The sequence below is a fragment of the Geotrypetes seraphini genome, chromosome 2, assembly GCF_902459505.1.
Source record: "Geotrypetes seraphini chromosome 2, aGeoSer1.1, whole genome shotgun sequence".
Lineage (NCBI taxonomy): Eukaryota > Metazoa > Chordata > Amphibia > Gymnophiona > Dermophiidae > Geotrypetes > Geotrypetes seraphini.
Genome location: NC_047085.1, coordinates 365136310 through 365155327, shown reverse-complemented (window position 1 = coordinate 365155327; position 19018 = coordinate 365136310). Strand labels below are relative to the sequence as shown.

The following is a 19018-nucleotide window of genomic DNA, read 5'->3' as shown; positions in this document are numbered from 1 at the left end:
ACTCAGATTATATCCTTCAAAAGACCAAAGCTCTATTAATGCGCTGGTCCCCGCTAAAGTTATCTTGGTGGGGTCGCCTTGACACAATAAAAGACTTTTTATGGAATCATAAGACTCCTCGTATTAGTCTACAGAAGCTTAAATGTATGAAATAGAATGGTGGTGTCTCCTTCCCAAGCATATATGACTATCATATATCTTTTCTACTAAGGCAAGGAACCAAATGGAACTATGACCTGGCAGTTTCCCAATCACCTCCTTGGCTACTACTGGAAACTGCCTCCAGCTCAATGCCCCTGAAATACCTACATGCTATGAGCAAATCCATACCGATGGTATCGAACCCCATTATGCTTGCTACTATATCGGTAATACATGAGGTAGATTCCTTCTCAGAAGTCAAATGGGGATCCTCCTCACTAGTTCCCTTGTGGAATAATCCCAAAATTCGGATACAAAACAATCTAGTGTCCTGGAAAGTTTGGCAAGATCATAATCTCTGGGTTGTAGGTCAACTGTTTGATGGTCGTGAGTGGTACATCTTTGCTGATCTTTGTAGGAAGTTTTACCTTCCTCCATCACAGTTTTTCGATGGCTTCAACTTACCCATACTATAAAAAAGGATTTTCTGCCATCTTCTCCATGTCTAGGATAGCCAACCTACTTATCTATCTGCGACAAATGACTGCTTCAGCGACATGAAGCTTCTCAATGGTACAAATTACTTCAATACCATAAATTCAAACCTGACAAAGGCATGCGAGATTTTTGGAATACAGAGGTAGATATGTCTATTGAAGATGACTGCTGGTTTTCTATTTGGTCTAACATCCGTAAGGCCTTTCACTCCTCATCATTGATTCAATCAGCTTTTTTCACACTACATAAAGCATTTTGGACTCCGGTCCGTGTTGCTAAACTGGGTCCTCCTCATTCAAACCTCTGCTGGTCCTGTAACAGTGTGCCTGGTTCACTTAGGCATATGCTGTTCGATTGCCCATTGCTCAAGACATTCTGGAACCAAATCTGGGCAACCATCGAAGACATAATTTCCATCAAGCAGCCTTTAACCTATGCCATAGTCATATTTGGCGTAGTGGCGATTTCTCGCCCTCTTTCTGAACCGGTATCGCTGCTACTGAATGGTCTATTGACTATGGCAATCAAAGTGATTCTACTAAATTGGAAGAACTTATCTGCTGCTACACATTCCATCTGGTGGTCTTATATTACTGTTACTATAAAATATGAATGGATATTTGCTGAGAAATATGGCTCTCTGAGAAAATTCCATGATATATGGGATTTGGTCTCAGACTTTTGTGCATCTTGAGGTCGCTATTGATTTTGGGATACTCATGCCTTTATAATTATTGTACAATGTGTTTATCACCCTATACTTGTGCTACCTGCTATTTTGCATGCTGTTTGCTATGTATAATGGTGGAGGCTTTTTCTATACTTTACGTGTCTTACTGCTATTGATTGTGGAGTTATTGCTGACTGCTTTACTGTTTTGATATTTGACGGACATTGGCACATTTGTATGTACTTCTATTACTGTTATTCTTCTACTGTTGTTGTTCCGATCTGTTTATATACTAATAAACATATTGAACTAAAAAACAAAAAAACAAAAAACAACTCTGCTATTGCAATAGCACCATCTACTGGCAAATTTAGTTCAATGAAGAAAAGTAGATCAAATTTCTTATCTGTGCTAGAAATATAGATTTAAAAAAAAAATCTTTTTATTGAACTGACTATCTGAACTTCAAAAGGGATTACTTAAGGCTTCTGCATGACTTCCAGAACATAAGTTAGTATGGTATTAAATACTTTAAAGTCATTAGCCTGCTGGTTTACTGGGCTAAATGTTCAACGCTAGCTCCAATGCTGTCTGGTAAGACTATTCAATTGGTCTCCAGTTTTAAATAGTGGGGAGTGAAAAACAAAACCAAGTAATTGCAGTTGTTAAAAAAAAAGTTCTCTTTATCCTGAGACAACTACATTTGGTAAAAAAATATTTTAAAGAGTCAGCCTTAAATACATTCTTGCACACTCTATTCTCTTCTTGCCTAGATTATGTTATCATCGTATATCTGGGTCTGACTCAATCCCTCGCCAAAAGATTGCAAACATTAGAAAATGTGGGGATTAGGTTGTTAAGCATCGTGAGATTCTTTGATCATGTCACCCTACTATACAAGAAATATCATTGATTCCCAAAGCTTTTTAGAAGCAAATTTAAATTACCCTGTTTAGTTCATAAAGCATTATGGGAGCAAGAGCCTGCCTATTTGAGCAGATGGACAATTTTATACATTTCCGAGGTGCTTAAGATCATTCCAAGATTTTCTGTTGGCACCCCTCCTTCCCATTTTAAATTGGCCCATTGGGCCATTATTGGGGATAGAGCAGTGGTCTCATCATGCCTAGCAGTCTGGGCCCGTAGGTCAAAGACCAGTGCCCTAATTGCGTCTAGCCTTACCTGCGTACGTTCTGGTTCAGCAGGAACTTGTCTAACTTTGTCTTGAATCCTTGGAGGTTGTTTTCTCCTATAACAGCCTCCGGAAGAGCGTTCAAGATTTCTACCACTCTCTGGGTGAAGAAGAACTTCCTTAAGATCAGCTTTATGAATAAGGGCTTTAATTTTACCCTCTCTTTCACAAAGCCCAATAGTGCGGGCTGCTGTGGTAACTGCCCTGAAGCCTAGAGGGATTTAAAGGGCTTCAGGGCTTTTGCCACACAGCAGTCGCTAGCACAGCTTTTTAAAGGGGGCATTAACTAGGAGTGAATGTTTGGGTTTTTTTCTCTTTGGTGCGTTAATGTTAGGTCTTTGTTGTCTAAAAAACGGAGTTTTTTAAATTTAACTTGATGCACATTTTATTGTAAACCACCTTGGTCTGAGAAGGCCAGATAGTATATCAAGCTTTTTAAATAAACATTAAACATAGCCCCTCTTCTACGAAACTGCGATAGCAGTTTTTAGCACGGGGAGCCGCGCTGAATGGCCTGCGCTGCTCCCGATGCGCATCGGGAGCAGCACGGGCCATTCAGTGCGGCTACCCGTGCTAGAAAATGCTAGCGCAGTTTCATAGAAGAGGGGGATAAACTTAACACATTTTTGATTGGCTTTTGGGGGCTAAATCCTCTTTATTCACGCAGGCAAGAATGAGGAAAAAAAAGAATTACTAGAATATGCAAAAATAAGTGAATCATATTTTATTATATAATGTTTGATTACTTGCCTCACCCTACAGAGTTCAAGGTGAGATACAGTGAATAAAAATAATATATTACAAGCATAAAATATCTATTTTAGCCCCCATCTAAATCCCAATTACAAACTAGTCATAAAAATCCAAAAAAGGCACTCCAAAATAAGTCTCTAATCAATATAAGTTAGTCAAAATATATTGTTACTTAAATAAGAAGATATCCTTATATATTCTTATTCTTATTAATTTTAAATTATTAATCTTTAAATTGGATTATGGCAATCACACTTTATCCAAAGGTAGGGTGTGGGTAGAAAGGTGGGATAACCTGAAGATGATAAAGCAGCAAAAACTTTGCTAAGCCCTTTGTTGTAGGCTCAAGGCCTCTCTGCAGGGCCTTTGTGCATTCAAGGACATCGTTGTAATGATGTCACACATGCGCGTGACATCATCAAGTCGACGTCCATGCACTCCCAGATGCCTTGAGCGGCGACCACTACGTTTAGTGTGCCTTGGCTCGACAACATTTGCGAGACACTGACATAGCGGGTGGAGTGGGGTTGGAACACTAGGTGAGACACACAGGGCACATTTCTGGCTTGGGTTGCTCCTGTTCCTAAACCTGGTAAGCAGTCAAGTTTGTAGCTGTGCTCTGGCCCTAAGAACAGTTTCCAGGGAAAGAAATAAACAACATCCTGTTTCTGGTGCCCTTGAATTATGAGTTGTGCATAGAGACAGCTAAGAAAGTGGCATCAATGAGGGTGGGTAAAGGTGCAGTGACACAAGGAACAGCTTCGAGGGGCAGAGGTTGTTTTGTCAGAAATGAAATGCAGTGACAGAAAGGTTATTGCAGCCAGTGGTCCCAGTTGGGGGACTTCCTGCTGTTTCATTCAAGGGCTCTAAAGTTTCTAACTGTGGTACGAATATAGGTGCAATTTCATACCTATTTCTCATTTAACAGTTTGCTCTTATTTTTTTCCAGTTGCGAATGAAACAGGAGACAGCAATACACGACCACTTGGACGAATTGCACGTGAGTACTTAAATACCATTTTTTTCACTAAATTGTAAAGTTTGTGTCCTACAGGAAAGCTGGCTTGGTAAAATCAATATATCTTTATCTACTACTTCCTCCCTCCAGCAAAATGTCTCTCTCCGGACCTAAATGACTTTTAAACCATTCATCCAATTTTATTCTGACCTGTGTTGCAGGGACCTATGGTCTCAGAATGTACTAAAAATATGTGCAAATAATTAGGGGGAAATTCTGTATAGGACGCCGGTTTTTGCAGCCGCATATGAAGTGGCTGAGAATTGCATACTGGTGTCCTATACAGAATCGCGTCTGCCCTAAGGGACAGACACCCAACCCTGCCTAACTGTCCTGATTCTCTAAACAGTGCCCATGTCACAGGCGCCGGTTAGAGAATCACGCCTGATCCCTTGCCATCAGCTGATTGTGGCAAGGGAATCCCCCTGACGCGGTCTGCTGGGCAGATGTGGCATGGAACCCCCAAATCCCCCCCCACAAACTCGGCTGGTAGGAGGGATGTCTACTCCCTCCCACCAGAAACCCCGACCCCCTCCAACTAGGCCAGCAGGAAGGATAACCAGTCCCTCCCGCTGGAATCCCCAAACCCCTGCCCACAAAGTAAGCCAGGCAGGAAGAATATCCACTCCCTCTTTCTCCAGACCTTCCTCCCCTTCCCCCCACTGAAGCAAGCCAGGCAGAAGGGATGTCCACACTCTCCTGCTGCCACCCACCAGAACCCAAACCTCTCCCAGGCTCAGGAAATCTACCCCGCACCCCTAAGTCTACCCCAACTCCTCCCTATACCTTTCAGTTGAATGTCCGGCCAGAGGGATGCTCATACCCTCTGACTGGGCGGCCCGCCGCTCCCAAATGGTGGGCCTTCCCCTTCCCGGTGCATTCTGGGATGTTCAGGGGGGGGGGAGGGGGGCGCTATGGCTCCAATTGGTCAGATACCAAAGAATTCTAAGAGAGTGTGCACATCGAAATTCTGAGAGAGTATGCATGTGGGATTCTCAAGGACAAGCGCCCCACCCTATAGGAGGGCAGCGGCGACAAAAGGGCCGAGGCCATTGCATGGGGGGAAGGGAAAGAGAAAGGGAGGTGGGAAGGGGGGTGGGGAAATCAGGGGTAGAGAGAAATAGGGTCAGGAGGGGGGCCAATTAGGGATAGGGATATAGGCACAGGGAGAGGGGTGAGCGAGGGTGAGGTGACCTGAATTGAAGTGGAAGCTGCAGTTTGGCCTTCGCCATGGGATCGTCGCGGCGAGATAAGCAAGGTTTCGCTATCTCAGGTTGTGGCGGAAAAAAATCATAGTGGGGTCATAGGCACAGCATACAGATAAGAAAGAACACTGCGTTACAGTTGTTGATAGCAAAAGATGTGGCAACATATAGCCTTGCAGAAGCAAATGAGGTAAGCACTCAGAGGCTTGCTTGTCTCCCGGCTTGGACGGCGGGGAGGCCGTGTGACAAGACTTCAACAACCAACATGTGGATGGCCCCTCCTTGAACTGAATGGGGAGAAGGTAGGGCAGCTTGAACAGCTTTCCCACAAGAACAATGGTGGCCCAGCCAGAGATGCTGGGCAGGGCATGGATCAGTTGATTGCTGTAAGGACTGAGATCAGCAATATGATGCTGTGCCTATGGTATTTATATACAATCTTCGGACGAATGATTATGATGATATACATTGGTATCTAAATTGTTCATGGTTAAAGTTTTGGTATGTCGGTATTTGCTGTTTGTAGATGATGTTGTAGTATGGCATTTACGGCTGTGGCCATTAATAAATCCACATATTGTCGAAGAACAGAGTGTCTGTGCAGTACTTGTTGGGTATTAAAAGTTGGGTAGGAGGCAACAAGTGCCAAGTGCCAATTTTGACAGTTTTACAGTGATTAGAGTCAGGATTTTGATTTGAGCATTAAAAAGGAAGTTTTTTTGGTTAATTTTTTGGATTTAAGAGTAATTAAAGCTAGTGAGATTGATAGTTGAAAAGAATAAGAAGCTATGTTAAGTAATTCAAGGAGATTGAAAGCAAGTTCTGAGTTTTAGGATTTGATAAAGGGTAAACCTATTATAGTGAGGTAACATAAGATGTCAACTGGCCCCATACCAATTTAAATATATTACCATGCCCCAAGCTCTCAGCGTTCATCCTTTCAAATCTATAACTGGAGCAAAGATTTGCCCACCAGAAAGAAAAATTTAAACACTGATTTTGTTTTTGTTAAAAAGTAAAGGGGTCTTTTACTAAGGTGCGCTATCCGATTAAGACCCCCCTAAGTGAAAAGTAACATAACAATAACCGGGAGAAGAAATAAGCCACACTCAGTTACACTCAGAGAGAAGCAAACATTTAAAAAATAAATTTTAGTAATTTTAATTAATAAATCATTAATTTTGTTTAAGTGATACCAATTCCTCAAGCTCTACTTTAAATATGCTAAATCCAACTGCCTACTTGATAACTGCCTACCAACTATCATGAAAACAGCCCCCCTCCCATTTAAAGCTGAACTTTTCAACTGGGTTTCTCTTTGTTTGTCCACTGGCTACATCCCATTGGAACTCGGTCATATTCTTATAACTCCTATTATCAAAAACTCCAAGGAACCAGTCACTTCGGCTGCCAACTACAGACCCATTGCCAACATACCTCTCTTCCTTAAACTAATGGAAGGCCTAGTTAACCTCGATCTCATGAAATACTTAGAGAAGTTCAACTTTCTACACGACTCTCAGTCAGGATTTTGCACAAATTACTGTACAGAAACAGTCTTAGCTTCACTGATAGATTACCTCCTCCATCTGTTCTCCCTGGGAAAAAGCGCACTGGTACTTCAATTCGACTTCAGCTGTGCCTTTGACCTTGTTGACCATGACATTCTGCTCAAATGCCTCGATTCCATTGGCATTTCTGGACAGGTACTAACCTGGTTTACAGGCTTCTTAAAAAACCACACTTACTAGGTCCACAGCGACGGAATCTTTTCCCATTCCTGGTGTAATCCCTGCGGAGTTCCACAGGACTCCCCTCTCTCTCCTTCTCTGTTCAATGTCTACATGGCACCATTGGGACATATGCTTTCTGATTTAAAATTTAAATCGTACATATATGCAGATGACATTACAATTATCATTCCCATAACCTCACTGATACAAGAGACAGAACAATTCACCTCATCTATTCTCACTAAGGTAGAACAATGGACTGCACAATTCAAATTAAAACTGAACCCAGAAAAAAACAAGCTTTTTCTGGCAAGTCCCAACCACAAACTAACAAACACCTCCTTGAAATTAAATGGGTTAACTTATCCAATCAACTCTACCATCAAAATCCTTGGAGTCATACCGATGCCTGACTTTTGAAGACCATACTAATGCTCAAGTTAAAAAATGCTTTGGCACCCTCTGGAAACTTCATACCATCAAACACTATTTTGACTTCCTCTCTTTTCGATTGCTGGTTCAATCTCTAATCTTAAACATCTTAGATTATTGCAATATCATATACTTGGGTTCCTTTAAGAAAACCATCAAACGACAGAATCATTCAGAATGCTGCCGTCCGTCTCATCCATAGTCTCAAAAAATCTGATCATGTAAGCCCATATTACAGAAAACTACACTGGTTGCTAATGGAGGCAAGGGTTGTCTTCAAGTTTGCCTACCTCTGCTTCAAAACCATAACTGGTTCATCCCCAATCTACCTGTTGCACCATTTTGAATTTCCAGGCACCACTTGCACACGTAATGCCTATCTGTTTGCCTTCCCCTCCCTGAAGGGCAGTACCTACAAGAGATTCCTTGATAGATCACTGTCATTTCAAGCAGGCAAATGGAATAAATGTCTAACCACCCTCATTTCCAATTCATCTCTTTGATAAATTTCTCTGACTCCTTCCTGCCTTGTAATATCTCTGAAACACTTCCGGATATACCTAACTACTCTCGGCTTATCAATGCAATTTGAAAATTTTTTTCTGTAACATCGCTGTCTGTGTACAGTCTCTTCCTCTGTAAACTGCTCTGAACTGCTTGTGGTATTGTGGTATACAAAAATAAAGTTATTATTATTATTATCATAGAAGCTTCAGTAGGTTCCTGCATGGAAAAGAAAAAGTTTAACAAAATTAAAAAAAAAAAAAAAAGACCCAATAGAGAAAAAAGTGAAGAAGACACAAAGAGGGAAAAGAGGGAAACTAAAGGGTACTTACCTGTAATACTCCTGAATGTTTACCTGTGAGAAAAAAGCTAAATGGCCTCTTCTATCAAACTGCGCTAGCGGTGAGCTGCGCTGAATGGCCCACGCTGCTCCTGACGCTCATAGAGTTCCTATGAGCGTCGGGAGCAGCGCGGGCCATTCAGCTTGGCTCTCTACGCTAAAAACTGCTAGGGCAGTTTGATAGAAGAGACCCAAAGTTTCAATGTCATAAAATTTAGAGATAAGTTTAATAAAAAGGTATATGAAATTTTATAAGAGAATATTTACATGAATAATTTCTAACTTTATTTAACATTGCCCTGCAAGAAACAAAAAATGATTATTTGAGCACTTTACATAGAATAGAATTGTTATAGATAATTTAAAATATCTTTAAGGAAACTATTTTTTAATTAGAATAACTAATATAGATCTCGTTAGAAGGAATTTATGAGCAAATTTTATTTTGTGCAATAAACTGTTAACTTATATCTGTTATTTGAAGTGTAGGTCTCTTTCCTTGCTGGTATTTTGCTGGAGACCACGAGGCTCATAATAAAAAAACAAAAAAAACACAAAACGTTCAAAAAGTGGCCTAAATCTGTACTTGGACAATCAAAAAGCCAGATCGTCCAAGTACCGATAATCAAAGCTGGTTTTAAACCAGCTTAGGCCTTTACCCTGCCTCTAAATGCCTAGAGCGAAAAGAGGCAGCGAAAAGAGGTGTTTTTAGAGGAGGGGAAAGGGTGGGAGGTGGGCCAACCTAGACTTAGTCATACAGCAAGTATAACTAAAAATTTTAACAGGTTGCCCAGTAGGGACTTAGTCAAAACAGGTATAAGTTCCGAATAGGGGCCGCTGAGCTGATTGCTGCTGCTGCTGCTGCGATTAGCTCAGCAGCCCCGGCAACCTGCCCACCCCCCACCACAATGATCACGGCAGGAGAGATGCCACCTCTCTGCTGCCGTGAAAGCGATCCCCCCCCCGAACTGCCGCAAAACGTGGCAGGAGAGATGCCCAAGGTCTTGTTTTGGGTTTTTGAGAATTGGCCAATTTTTTGGTTGATAATGTGTTCTAAGGTTAGACGTAGTGGTGGTCTGGGCGATTAAACTGCTGAAAGTTGAGGTAAGTCATTCTCAAAAATAATCTCATTTTGTCTGTTTGTTTTTTTTTTTTTTGAGAATGGACATTTTTCCTGCTGCTACTTTCAGCGTTTAGAATCTTAGGCCAAAAGGGGACTTAGACTTTTTATGCCCCTTTATGCGTACCCTGAAGTTCCTAAAACCTCGCTAGCAATTCGGTGGAAGTGAGCCTTGTCTTGGGGATGTCAACTCAGAATAATAGACCATTGTGATATATTTTCTGTGTCTGTGTGATAAGACAGGGCTGCGCTGAAACTAAGGGGTGCTACAGAGGCAACGATTGCCTGACTGCATATGCTTATACAACCTATGTACAGTATAAACATAGGAATAACCCACTGGGACAGATAGGGAAAATGCTTGAGTACCTGATTTGTAACCCGTTCTGAGCTCCTTTGGGAGGACGGGCTAATAACTGAATAAATATATACATATAATAAATAAAAATATATATGAATAGCTTTACTGGGTCAGACCAATGGTCCATCTAGCCCAGTATCCTGTTTTCAGCAATGGCCAATCCAGGTCACAAGTACCTGGCAGAAACCCAAATAGTAGCAACATTCTATGCTACTAAACCCAGGAGAAGCAGTGACTTCCCCCATGTCTGTCTCAATAGGAGACTATGGACTTTTCCTCCAGGAACATGCCCAAACCTTTTTTAAACCCAGCTATGCCAACCATTGTTACAACATACTTTGACAATGAGTTCTGGAGCTTAACTATTCATTTAGTGAAAAATATTTCTTCCTATTTGTTTTAAATGTATTTCCATGTAACTTCAATGAGTTTCCCTGTTCTACATCACTAAGGATTTTGATGACTTTAGTCATATCTCCACTTCAGCTGTCTTTATTCCAAGCTGAAGAGCTCAATCTTTTTAGCCTTTCTTCCTATAAGAGAAGTTCCATCCCTTTTATCATTTTGGTCACTTTTCTTTGAACCTTTTCTAATTCTGCTTTATCTTTTTTGAGATACAGCGACCAAAACTGAACACAATATTCAAAGTGAACTGGAATATGTAGATTGCATACAGTCTGGAATTGCCAGGGACCACCTGGATTAAAACTTCTTTTTTTTTCACAAATATCTGTGCTAACTGACAAATTTTCTTTTCTTTTTAGGGTCCAAATCACAGAACAGCATATGGAGCACTATTTTTGGAGGGCTCAATCTCAAAGAAAAACCAAAGCCCACAATTGTGAAGGATGATAGAAATCCAGAAGAAATTTTGGCAGATGAGTTGCCACAGTTGGACAGTCCTGAAGCATTACCAAAAACAGCTATCAGGTTTGGTGGATTCCAATCCATTTGTTTATCTACAGCTCTTTATAAAAGGCTTTACTGCTTGGCAATTTACCCTATGGCCAGTGTTATTGGAGTGATGGTTTGTAGATATTTCCATGGAATTAGTGACTTGAAAATAAATGGTAGCTACGGATGCTAGTCTTTGTTATGGTGTTGATATTAATCTCTCTAGCTTCATTAGCATATTTTTTAGGTTTTTCTGTCATAAAGCAAAGATATTTACCTGTAGCAGATGTTCTCCAAGGACAGCAGGCATGTATTCTTACATGTGAGTGACACTACCAAATGTACTATCACTTTAAATTTTTAGGCAGTGCCCAAACTGTGCTTGTGCTGCCATATGTTGGCATATGGGAACAGCAGTTGAGTAACAAATCTAAGAAGCCAACTGGGGGAGGTGGGCGAGTTGTTAGAATATATGCCTTCTGTCCTCGGAGAACACTTGCTATTTTCTCCAAGGACAAGAAGGCATAATATTTTCACATGTGGGACTCCCAAGCTGCCAGGATCATGAGTCTGGAGAAGAATAATGGATATATAAACATGAGCCTGGTAAAACCCAAGAGGGCTGGAGGGAAAGTTGATACTCAGTTAGAGAAAAGATTTTGCAGAACTGCTTGTCCAAACTGACTGTCTCTTCTAGAGCTTTGTTCCAGACAGTAGTGAGAAGTAAAGGTATAGACTAAGGACCCAGTAGCCACTTTGTAGATGTCCTCAATGGATGCAGTGTGAAAATGAGCCAGCGAAGTAACCATAGCTTAGACATTATGGGCTGTCATATAGCTCTGAAGTGTCAGCCCAGCTTGAGTATACGGAAGGAGATACAGTCTGCTAGACAAGTGGTGATGGTTCTCTTGGTAACAGGGACTCCAAGTCTGTTAGGTTTAAAAACCACAGAAAATCCTATATGAGGTTTAGTCAAAATGGACAGTATGTATGTCTATTTGATATATTGTGAATGTTTTAATTTTTGTAAACCACTTAGGGTTGTTAGATTTGCGATCTAAAAATATTGTAAATAAATACAAAATAATGGTGCCTTGATCTTGGTGAAGTTTGAGTAGAGTTTTCCTGATGAGAGGCATTGGAGGAAATGTGTAGAGGAATATGTCCCCCCCCAATAAATGGGGAAAGGCATCTGATGCAATGTGATTGGGAGTATAGAATCTAGAGCAAAATTGTGGAAGTTTGTTGTTAGGGGGTAAGCGAAGAGAGCTATATCCAGTGTCCTCCTTTTGGTGAATATCTGACATAAGATGGATGTGCTGAAGAAGTCTTCTCAATTTGTCTGCCAAGATATTCTGCCTCCCTGATAAATAAACTGTTCTGAGAAGTATGCTGTGAGCAACTGCCCAATTCCAAATCTCTATTATTTCCATGAAAAGGGTGTGAGATCCCGTATCCCCTTGTTTATTCAGGAAGAACATGGCACTTGACAAGGAACACCTGTTGGAGTAGACAATCTTGGAATGTTTTGAGAGCATTGTCTATTGCTCGCAATTTGAGAAGATTGATATAGAGGTTTTGTTTATGGTGAGACATATTCTATTAAGATGAGCACCCCATTCTAACATCAAAGCATCTCTGGTTAGAAGTTTGTGATTGTGGTGGTGGTGGAGTGCTGGAAGAGAAGACCTCAAATGAGATTGTGATGAACTATCCACCTTTAGAGAGAATGATAGAGGTTCAAGTGACTTGTATTGTAGCAGACATGTCCCGTGGCTTGAAACCATTGGGTTGGCATGGTCCATTGTGGAACTCTGAGGTAAAGACACGCCAATGGATTGACATGTACTGTGGATGCCATGTGACCAAGAAGATGTAATATCTGACTTGCGGAAGTGCATTAAAGGGAGGAGATTATTTGATAGAGGTGAATGAGATCATCCACTCATTGCTGAAGTACAAAAGCTCAACCTTGAGTGGTATTCATGATAACCCCCTATGAACCCCCAGTGCCTGAGAAGAGTATAGATGTAACTTTTGATAGTTGATGGCAAACCTAAGCAACTGTAGGAGATGAATTGTTGAGCTGATGGCATGCTGAACCCTTTGCAATGATGAAGCCTTGATTAACCAGTCTTCTAAATAGGGAAATAGATGAAACCTCAATATTCTGCCACCCCTTCACAGCGCTTTTAAATAGTGTTAAAATCCAGTGCGCTGACATCCTGCGCGCGATTTTCTGGGCGGGTTTGTCCGCGCACGATTGCCTTGCACAGTTTTGTCTATGAGCTGTCCTAATTATAAGCACTCAGTTATAGAATTGCTCTCCAAATGTGTAATGTGGCAGTGGAGGCCCAAGTTCTTACTAGAAAGCTCTATATTCTGCCTACCACAGAGAATTTCAAAAGAATCAATAATGTGCTATAGTTAAAAATTTCTACCAGGTCCTTATTTTTTGTAATGAGATTGTTTACTCCACAAGACTCTCAAATCTCTGGGAGCTGCCAAGAGTCTAAAAGTTGCTTCTTAAACAATGATCCAGTTGGTTCACACATACCACCCCCCCTTTTATTCAACTGCGATAGTGGTTATTAGCGCAGGGAGCCGCGCTGAATGCTCCGCGCTGCACCCAATGCTCACAGAGTTCATATGAGCGTCGGGAGTAGCATGGAGCATTCAGCGCAGCTCTCTGCGCTAATAACTATCGCAGTTTAGTAAAATGCAGGGGGGGGGGGGGTTAGATAGAATTTCATAAATAACATGAGATATTTACCAAAAACAAATGGATTAAATTGTTGAATTAGTCTGTTATGTAGCTTTTGAGTTGACAGCTGCCAGAGTTCATGAAAATTTAGGGATAAGCAGCTTACAGAATTGTCGACCATGCTATGACAGGAAATTTTATGATGGAGGATGAGTATTGCTGTTTATTGTGTATGTTTTGAGATCTTGCACATACACAGAGGGCTCCACCTTATTTTACCTTCTTTCTTGCAAAGAATATAGAATTATAATGACTGTATCACGAAGGAGCTTAGGGACTGACAATATACATATTTCCTTATCGTGCCAGTTTATTTTCATGTATTTTTATTATTGCATTAATTTTCCCATATTTTTCTGGATTATGGAGGATTTTAGTTTCTGCCATGAAAGAAATGTATAATTTGAAATGGCTACAGATTTCACATATCTTTTTGGTGTCTCTATGCTGCAAAAAATGAGGCCATGTAGGCAAACTTACAGTGCTTGATTCAGTTGGTTGTGGTTGTTCCAGTGGCAAGATGTACAGGGAAGGGGAAAACTGTTGGTTAACCTGTGATGTGTTTGGAGTCTGTTGAGTTTGATTACTCTGATCCTCTGGAGTTAAGCTTTGAGAGGCTTTTTGGCTTTATAGAAAGAGTGGCATCAATGACACCTTGTCCTCTGTCTCTACCTGGTGGCAGAATAGCACATACCCTGATGGAATTCCCTGCTAACAATACGGAGGTAATCTTCCATCAAGTTCAAAGAGGTTATTCTTTTCCTTTCCTTACAGCTCTTTGACTCACTCAAGTCCTTTACCTGCTTTTGTCCTGCTTTATGATAGCCTGTGAACATTGATAGCCAAAGAACATTATTTAACAAGATAAGTACATGTTTACTTTTTGATGCTTTGCAGAATAGTAATTCAATGTTTATTTGAAGGTAAAGCAATGATGGGGTGGTGAGGTTTTTTGGTGAACTTGTTCCCCTTTTTCCTCCATGTCTCTGAGCACAACCTTCTAATCAGAACAAATTATATGAAAATAAGTCTGATTCACCTTTTTACTTTAATATCAAATATCCTTATGAAAGCGTGTTGTATACTTTTTCTTATGTGATTTTTTTTCATGTTTTCCTTTTTGGATTTATTTTTCCTCTGTATTTTGTTTTTGACTTGGTATCCAAATATGGGCACATGACTGCTATGGTGAATATTAATGCCTAACCCCCTCTTCTACAAAGCCGCACCAGCAGCTGCCGCTCGGTAATGGCCCCTAAGCCCATAGAGATTTAAAGGGTTTCGGGGCTGTTTCCATGTGGCAGCCACTAGAAGAGGGGGTAAGTGTTGGTGTTATACTCAAGCAATAGAGGAGAAAATTGACCTGAAAGAAAAGCATTGCTAATGTTCACCCCTTAATCCTTGATTTGAATCCAGTAGATTCAGTGTCTTCAGTCTTGGTATATGTTGTGGCACCAAAAGCAGGCTTCAGTAGCTACAGGACCTTATCAATATATTTTCCCTAGCAACTTTTATCTTCTGGAATTAGTTTGATACCGTATTATTATCCACCTGAATCCTACCTGCTGTTCAGATCATTTGTTCTGCTCATCTCTGCTGTAAAATTGAGAAAACATAGTCTTTCTTGACAGGGCTATGATTTCTAAGCCACTGCTTTTGGATTTATTTAGTAAATTAAAAGGCCAATACATTCAATTGTGCTAATATTGACAGCTAAATTGAGTATATGAAGTATTAATCATGTGTACTAATGGATAGTGTTATTGAGTTTCCAATGAGCCATGAATTTCACACACGCTGAAGTATGGGCAATGTGGACTGTATTGAAAAAAAATGAGCTATACCACCTCCCTAAAGTATAACTTTATTTGATTTATTTAATTTGTTGTCTATTCCGTTCTACCCACCAAGCTCAGAACTATATTAAACTTTTTCCCATATATTCTATATATATATCATGCCCAAATTTCTAACTTTCTGCTAGATGTACTACAGTCAGCGATCGTTGCTAAACTTGTTATCACAGCTTTAGCAACGATCGCTTTTACCGACCTGATTCACAAAACGGCTCACCAAGGTTTTTTCCCCTCGATTGTCCATTTTCTGATCCGGCCATGCAAATTAGCTAAAACCCCATGGAAAGTAACCAAGGAATTAATGCTCTAACATCGCTTGGCTATGCAAACCCCCCCCCCCCTCCCAAAACCTCAGGGGTTTAAGCGATCAGAAAAAAACGACAGATCTGCCTGGGTTTTTTTTTCATTTTTAAAATGGCACAGATATTTTACATGTGTTAACTAAAAATGAAAAAATTCCCCCAGCACTGATGACAGCCCTCCCCAACAAACACAGCACTGGGAATCCCCCCCAGAAGTGAAAATTGGCAGGAGGGATGCCCACTCCCTCCTGACATGCCAACCCCACCTTCCATGAGGGAGAATTGAGAGGGATGCCCATTCCCTCCTGCCAAGGGAGCCCCACCTGAACCATCCCCTACCCTCTCCCCTTCTTTCTGGAAAAAAAAACAACATGGCAGAAGGGATGCCCACTCCCTCCTACCACTGGATGCTCCACCAAGAGGCTGTCACGCAAGTTCAAGGCAGCCATTTTGAAACTGAGGCTGCAATGGGCAGGAGCTCTTGTAGTCTAGACCACCTAGAATTGTAAAGATAGGTTCATGGGGAGCATCCTACAGGAGGATGGGGAGTCCTTGATGAAGGACCAATATTCTTGAGGAGGGAGGAAGGAGGAGGGATTGGAATCTCGGAGGGGGCAGTATTCTTCAGGGGAATCAGAATCTGAGGAGGAATGCTCTTTAGGGGGATTAGAATTGAAGAGAGGAATGTATGCATGTATGTTTACTTTATTTGATATACCACTTTACTTTACAATTATTGTCAGATCAAGGCAGTTAACACTAGGGAGCTCATAATTGAAATGGAAATACGTTTAAAAACTGGCATATATCAGCACTTGGATGATCAGTGAGACAAGTGCCGATAATCGAACCGGGTTTTAGACATATCTAAAAATGACTTAGGCCTTCACAGTGCTGCAGTACGCCCAGAGCTAAAAGGGGCGATTCAGGAGGAATGGAAAGGGTAGGATTTGGGCGGGATGTGGGCCATCCTAGACATAGTCGTACTGCATGTATAACCAAAAGTTTAACAACACTGCCTAGACGGAACTTGGACGTTGTGACTTTGGCCATCTAAACCAGGTCTAAGTCACAAGAAGGTATCCAAAGTGACCAGATAACCACTGCAGTGACAAAGTACAGATCCCTACACACTCCTCCAGTGATCACTGACCTTCCGCCATAAAAATCGTAATAAAAACGTCACATATCTGTTTCCAGAACATCAGCACCTAGCAGCCTGGCATAGAAAGCCTAATAGAGCTGCACAGAGGTAGCTTAAGTGGTCTGGGGGTGGGCTAGTGAACCATGGAGAGGAGGAACCATGCCCATAAGCTACTTTAACCACTGCATGCATGGTGAAACATGTGCACCCCCCAAAACCCTTATGAACTGCCATATAAGTGGCACCTGCCCCCAAAAGGGCTATTGGGGTGGTAGACAGGTGGGTCTAGTAGGTTCTGGGGGGGTGTTTTGGGTGGCTCACCATGACCTATAAGGTTGTTGTGGTGAGATGTATATGTGGCACCCTTTTTGTGAAGTTCACAGCAGTGCCCTGTAAGGTATCCCACTACTCTGGTGCAATATTTGGGTGTCCAGTCCATCACTTTGCTGATCCCACCCATGTCCAAAAGGTCTTGCTATGGGCTTTTTTGATTTGGATGAATTTTTGGCCGAGAATGGGGTATAACGATAGATGACTTAGCGGTCTGGACGATCAAACGGCTGGTCGTCCAACTAGACGATTTTTGGGGAAAAAAATATTTTGGACATATTTCTCAGGAATGGACATTTCACTTAGCCGACTTTGGGCGAGTAGCGACTTAGGCCAAAATCAGACTTAGACGTTTCTTTTGATTATACCCCTCCACATGCTTAAAGCTTCCCTATCTGTCTAAAAAGGCTCACAATCTAACTAAAGCACCATATTAACATTTATTAACATACTAACATGTATTAAATCAAATAAATTTAAAAAAGAAAAGAAAATAATATCAGGTGGAAGCAGCAGCTAACTTAGGAAATTGCTTCACTGGTATTAAAACTTTCTATGAAGGAAGGAAGAAGACACCCCAAAAAGTAGAACTATCAAAATTAATAAATATATAAATATCAAGCAGAAAAAAAATAAGGGATGAAAATAAAGAAATTAAACAGAAAACAGAAATTAAACATACTCAGCAAACTAAAATGAAATTAATTATAAATTATAAAGTAAAGTAAAATAAATTCTAATCTGGTACTAGGTCTAAGCTTCACTCCGGTCGAGTGGAGCAACATATACATATACTGCTCTTGACAGATCAAACAGAACACAAAACAAACTAAAAATAAAGCGAGAAAACAACAACCTGAAAATCAGAAAAGACAAAGAGAAGCAGCACGTTGAAACTTCAATGCAGGCCAACCGCGTTCCTCCCATTCGATGCCGGGAAAGTATGGCAGGCAGGGAATTGGAAGTCCAGACAGCTACATGACAGCTGCTCACCAAGATCCCGCCAAACATCACGGAGTCCCTCCAATGAACGGGCCAGCTCTAAGGCAGGACAACTAAATGAGGTCTCACCAGAGTCTTACACAGGGGCGTCAATACCGCCTTTTTCCTAAGGGTCATACCTCTTCCTATGCACCCTAGCATCCTTCTAGCATTTGCCATCACCTTTTCAACCTGTTTGGCTACCTTAAGATCATCATATACAATCATATCCAAGTCCCGCTCTTCTATCATGCACATAAGTTCTTCACCCACTAAACTGTACTGTTTCTTTGGGGGGTTTTTAAAGCCCAATGCATGACCTTGCATTTCTTAGCATTAAATTTTACCCAAATTTTAGACCTTTCTTCAAGCTTCACTATCTCTTTCTTCATGTTATTTACACCATCCGGGGTGTCTACTCTATTGCAGATTTTGGCATCATACACAGCCTTTCAGCAATATCGCTTATAAAAATGTTAAAAAGAACAGGCTCAAGAACAGAACCTTGAGGCACACCACTGGTAACATCCCTTTCCTCAGATCAATCTCCATTGACCACTACCCTCTGTCGTCTTCCACTTAACCAGTTCCTGACCCAGCCTGTCACTTTGGGGCTCATGCAAAGAGCACTCAGTTTATTTATTAGACGTCTGTGTGGTACACTGTCAAAGGCTTTGCTAAAATCTAAATATTCCCTCTACCCAATTCTCTGGTCACCCAGTCAAAAAAATTGATCAGATTTGTCTGACAAGACCTACCTCTAGTGAATCCATGTTGCTT

At 41.1% G+C, this 19018-nt stretch overlaps 1 protein-coding gene across 5 annotated transcripts in view; it reads left to right on the top strand.

Moving 5' to 3' along the window:
* PDE1C (phosphodiesterase 1C) overlaps positions 1–19018 on the top strand; it is a 758662-nt gene that overhangs the window by 85174 nt on the left and 654470 nt on the right. For all 5 annotated transcript variants that reach the window (XM_033930571.1, XM_033930573.1, XM_033930576.1 and 2 more), the window contains exons 2-3: positions 4204–4254; positions 10732–10897. In XM_033930571.1, the coding sequence (XP_033786462.1) occupies positions 4204–4254; positions 10732–10897 (217 nt within the window). The remainder of the gene's footprint in view (positions 1–4203; positions 4255–10731; positions 10898–19018) is intronic.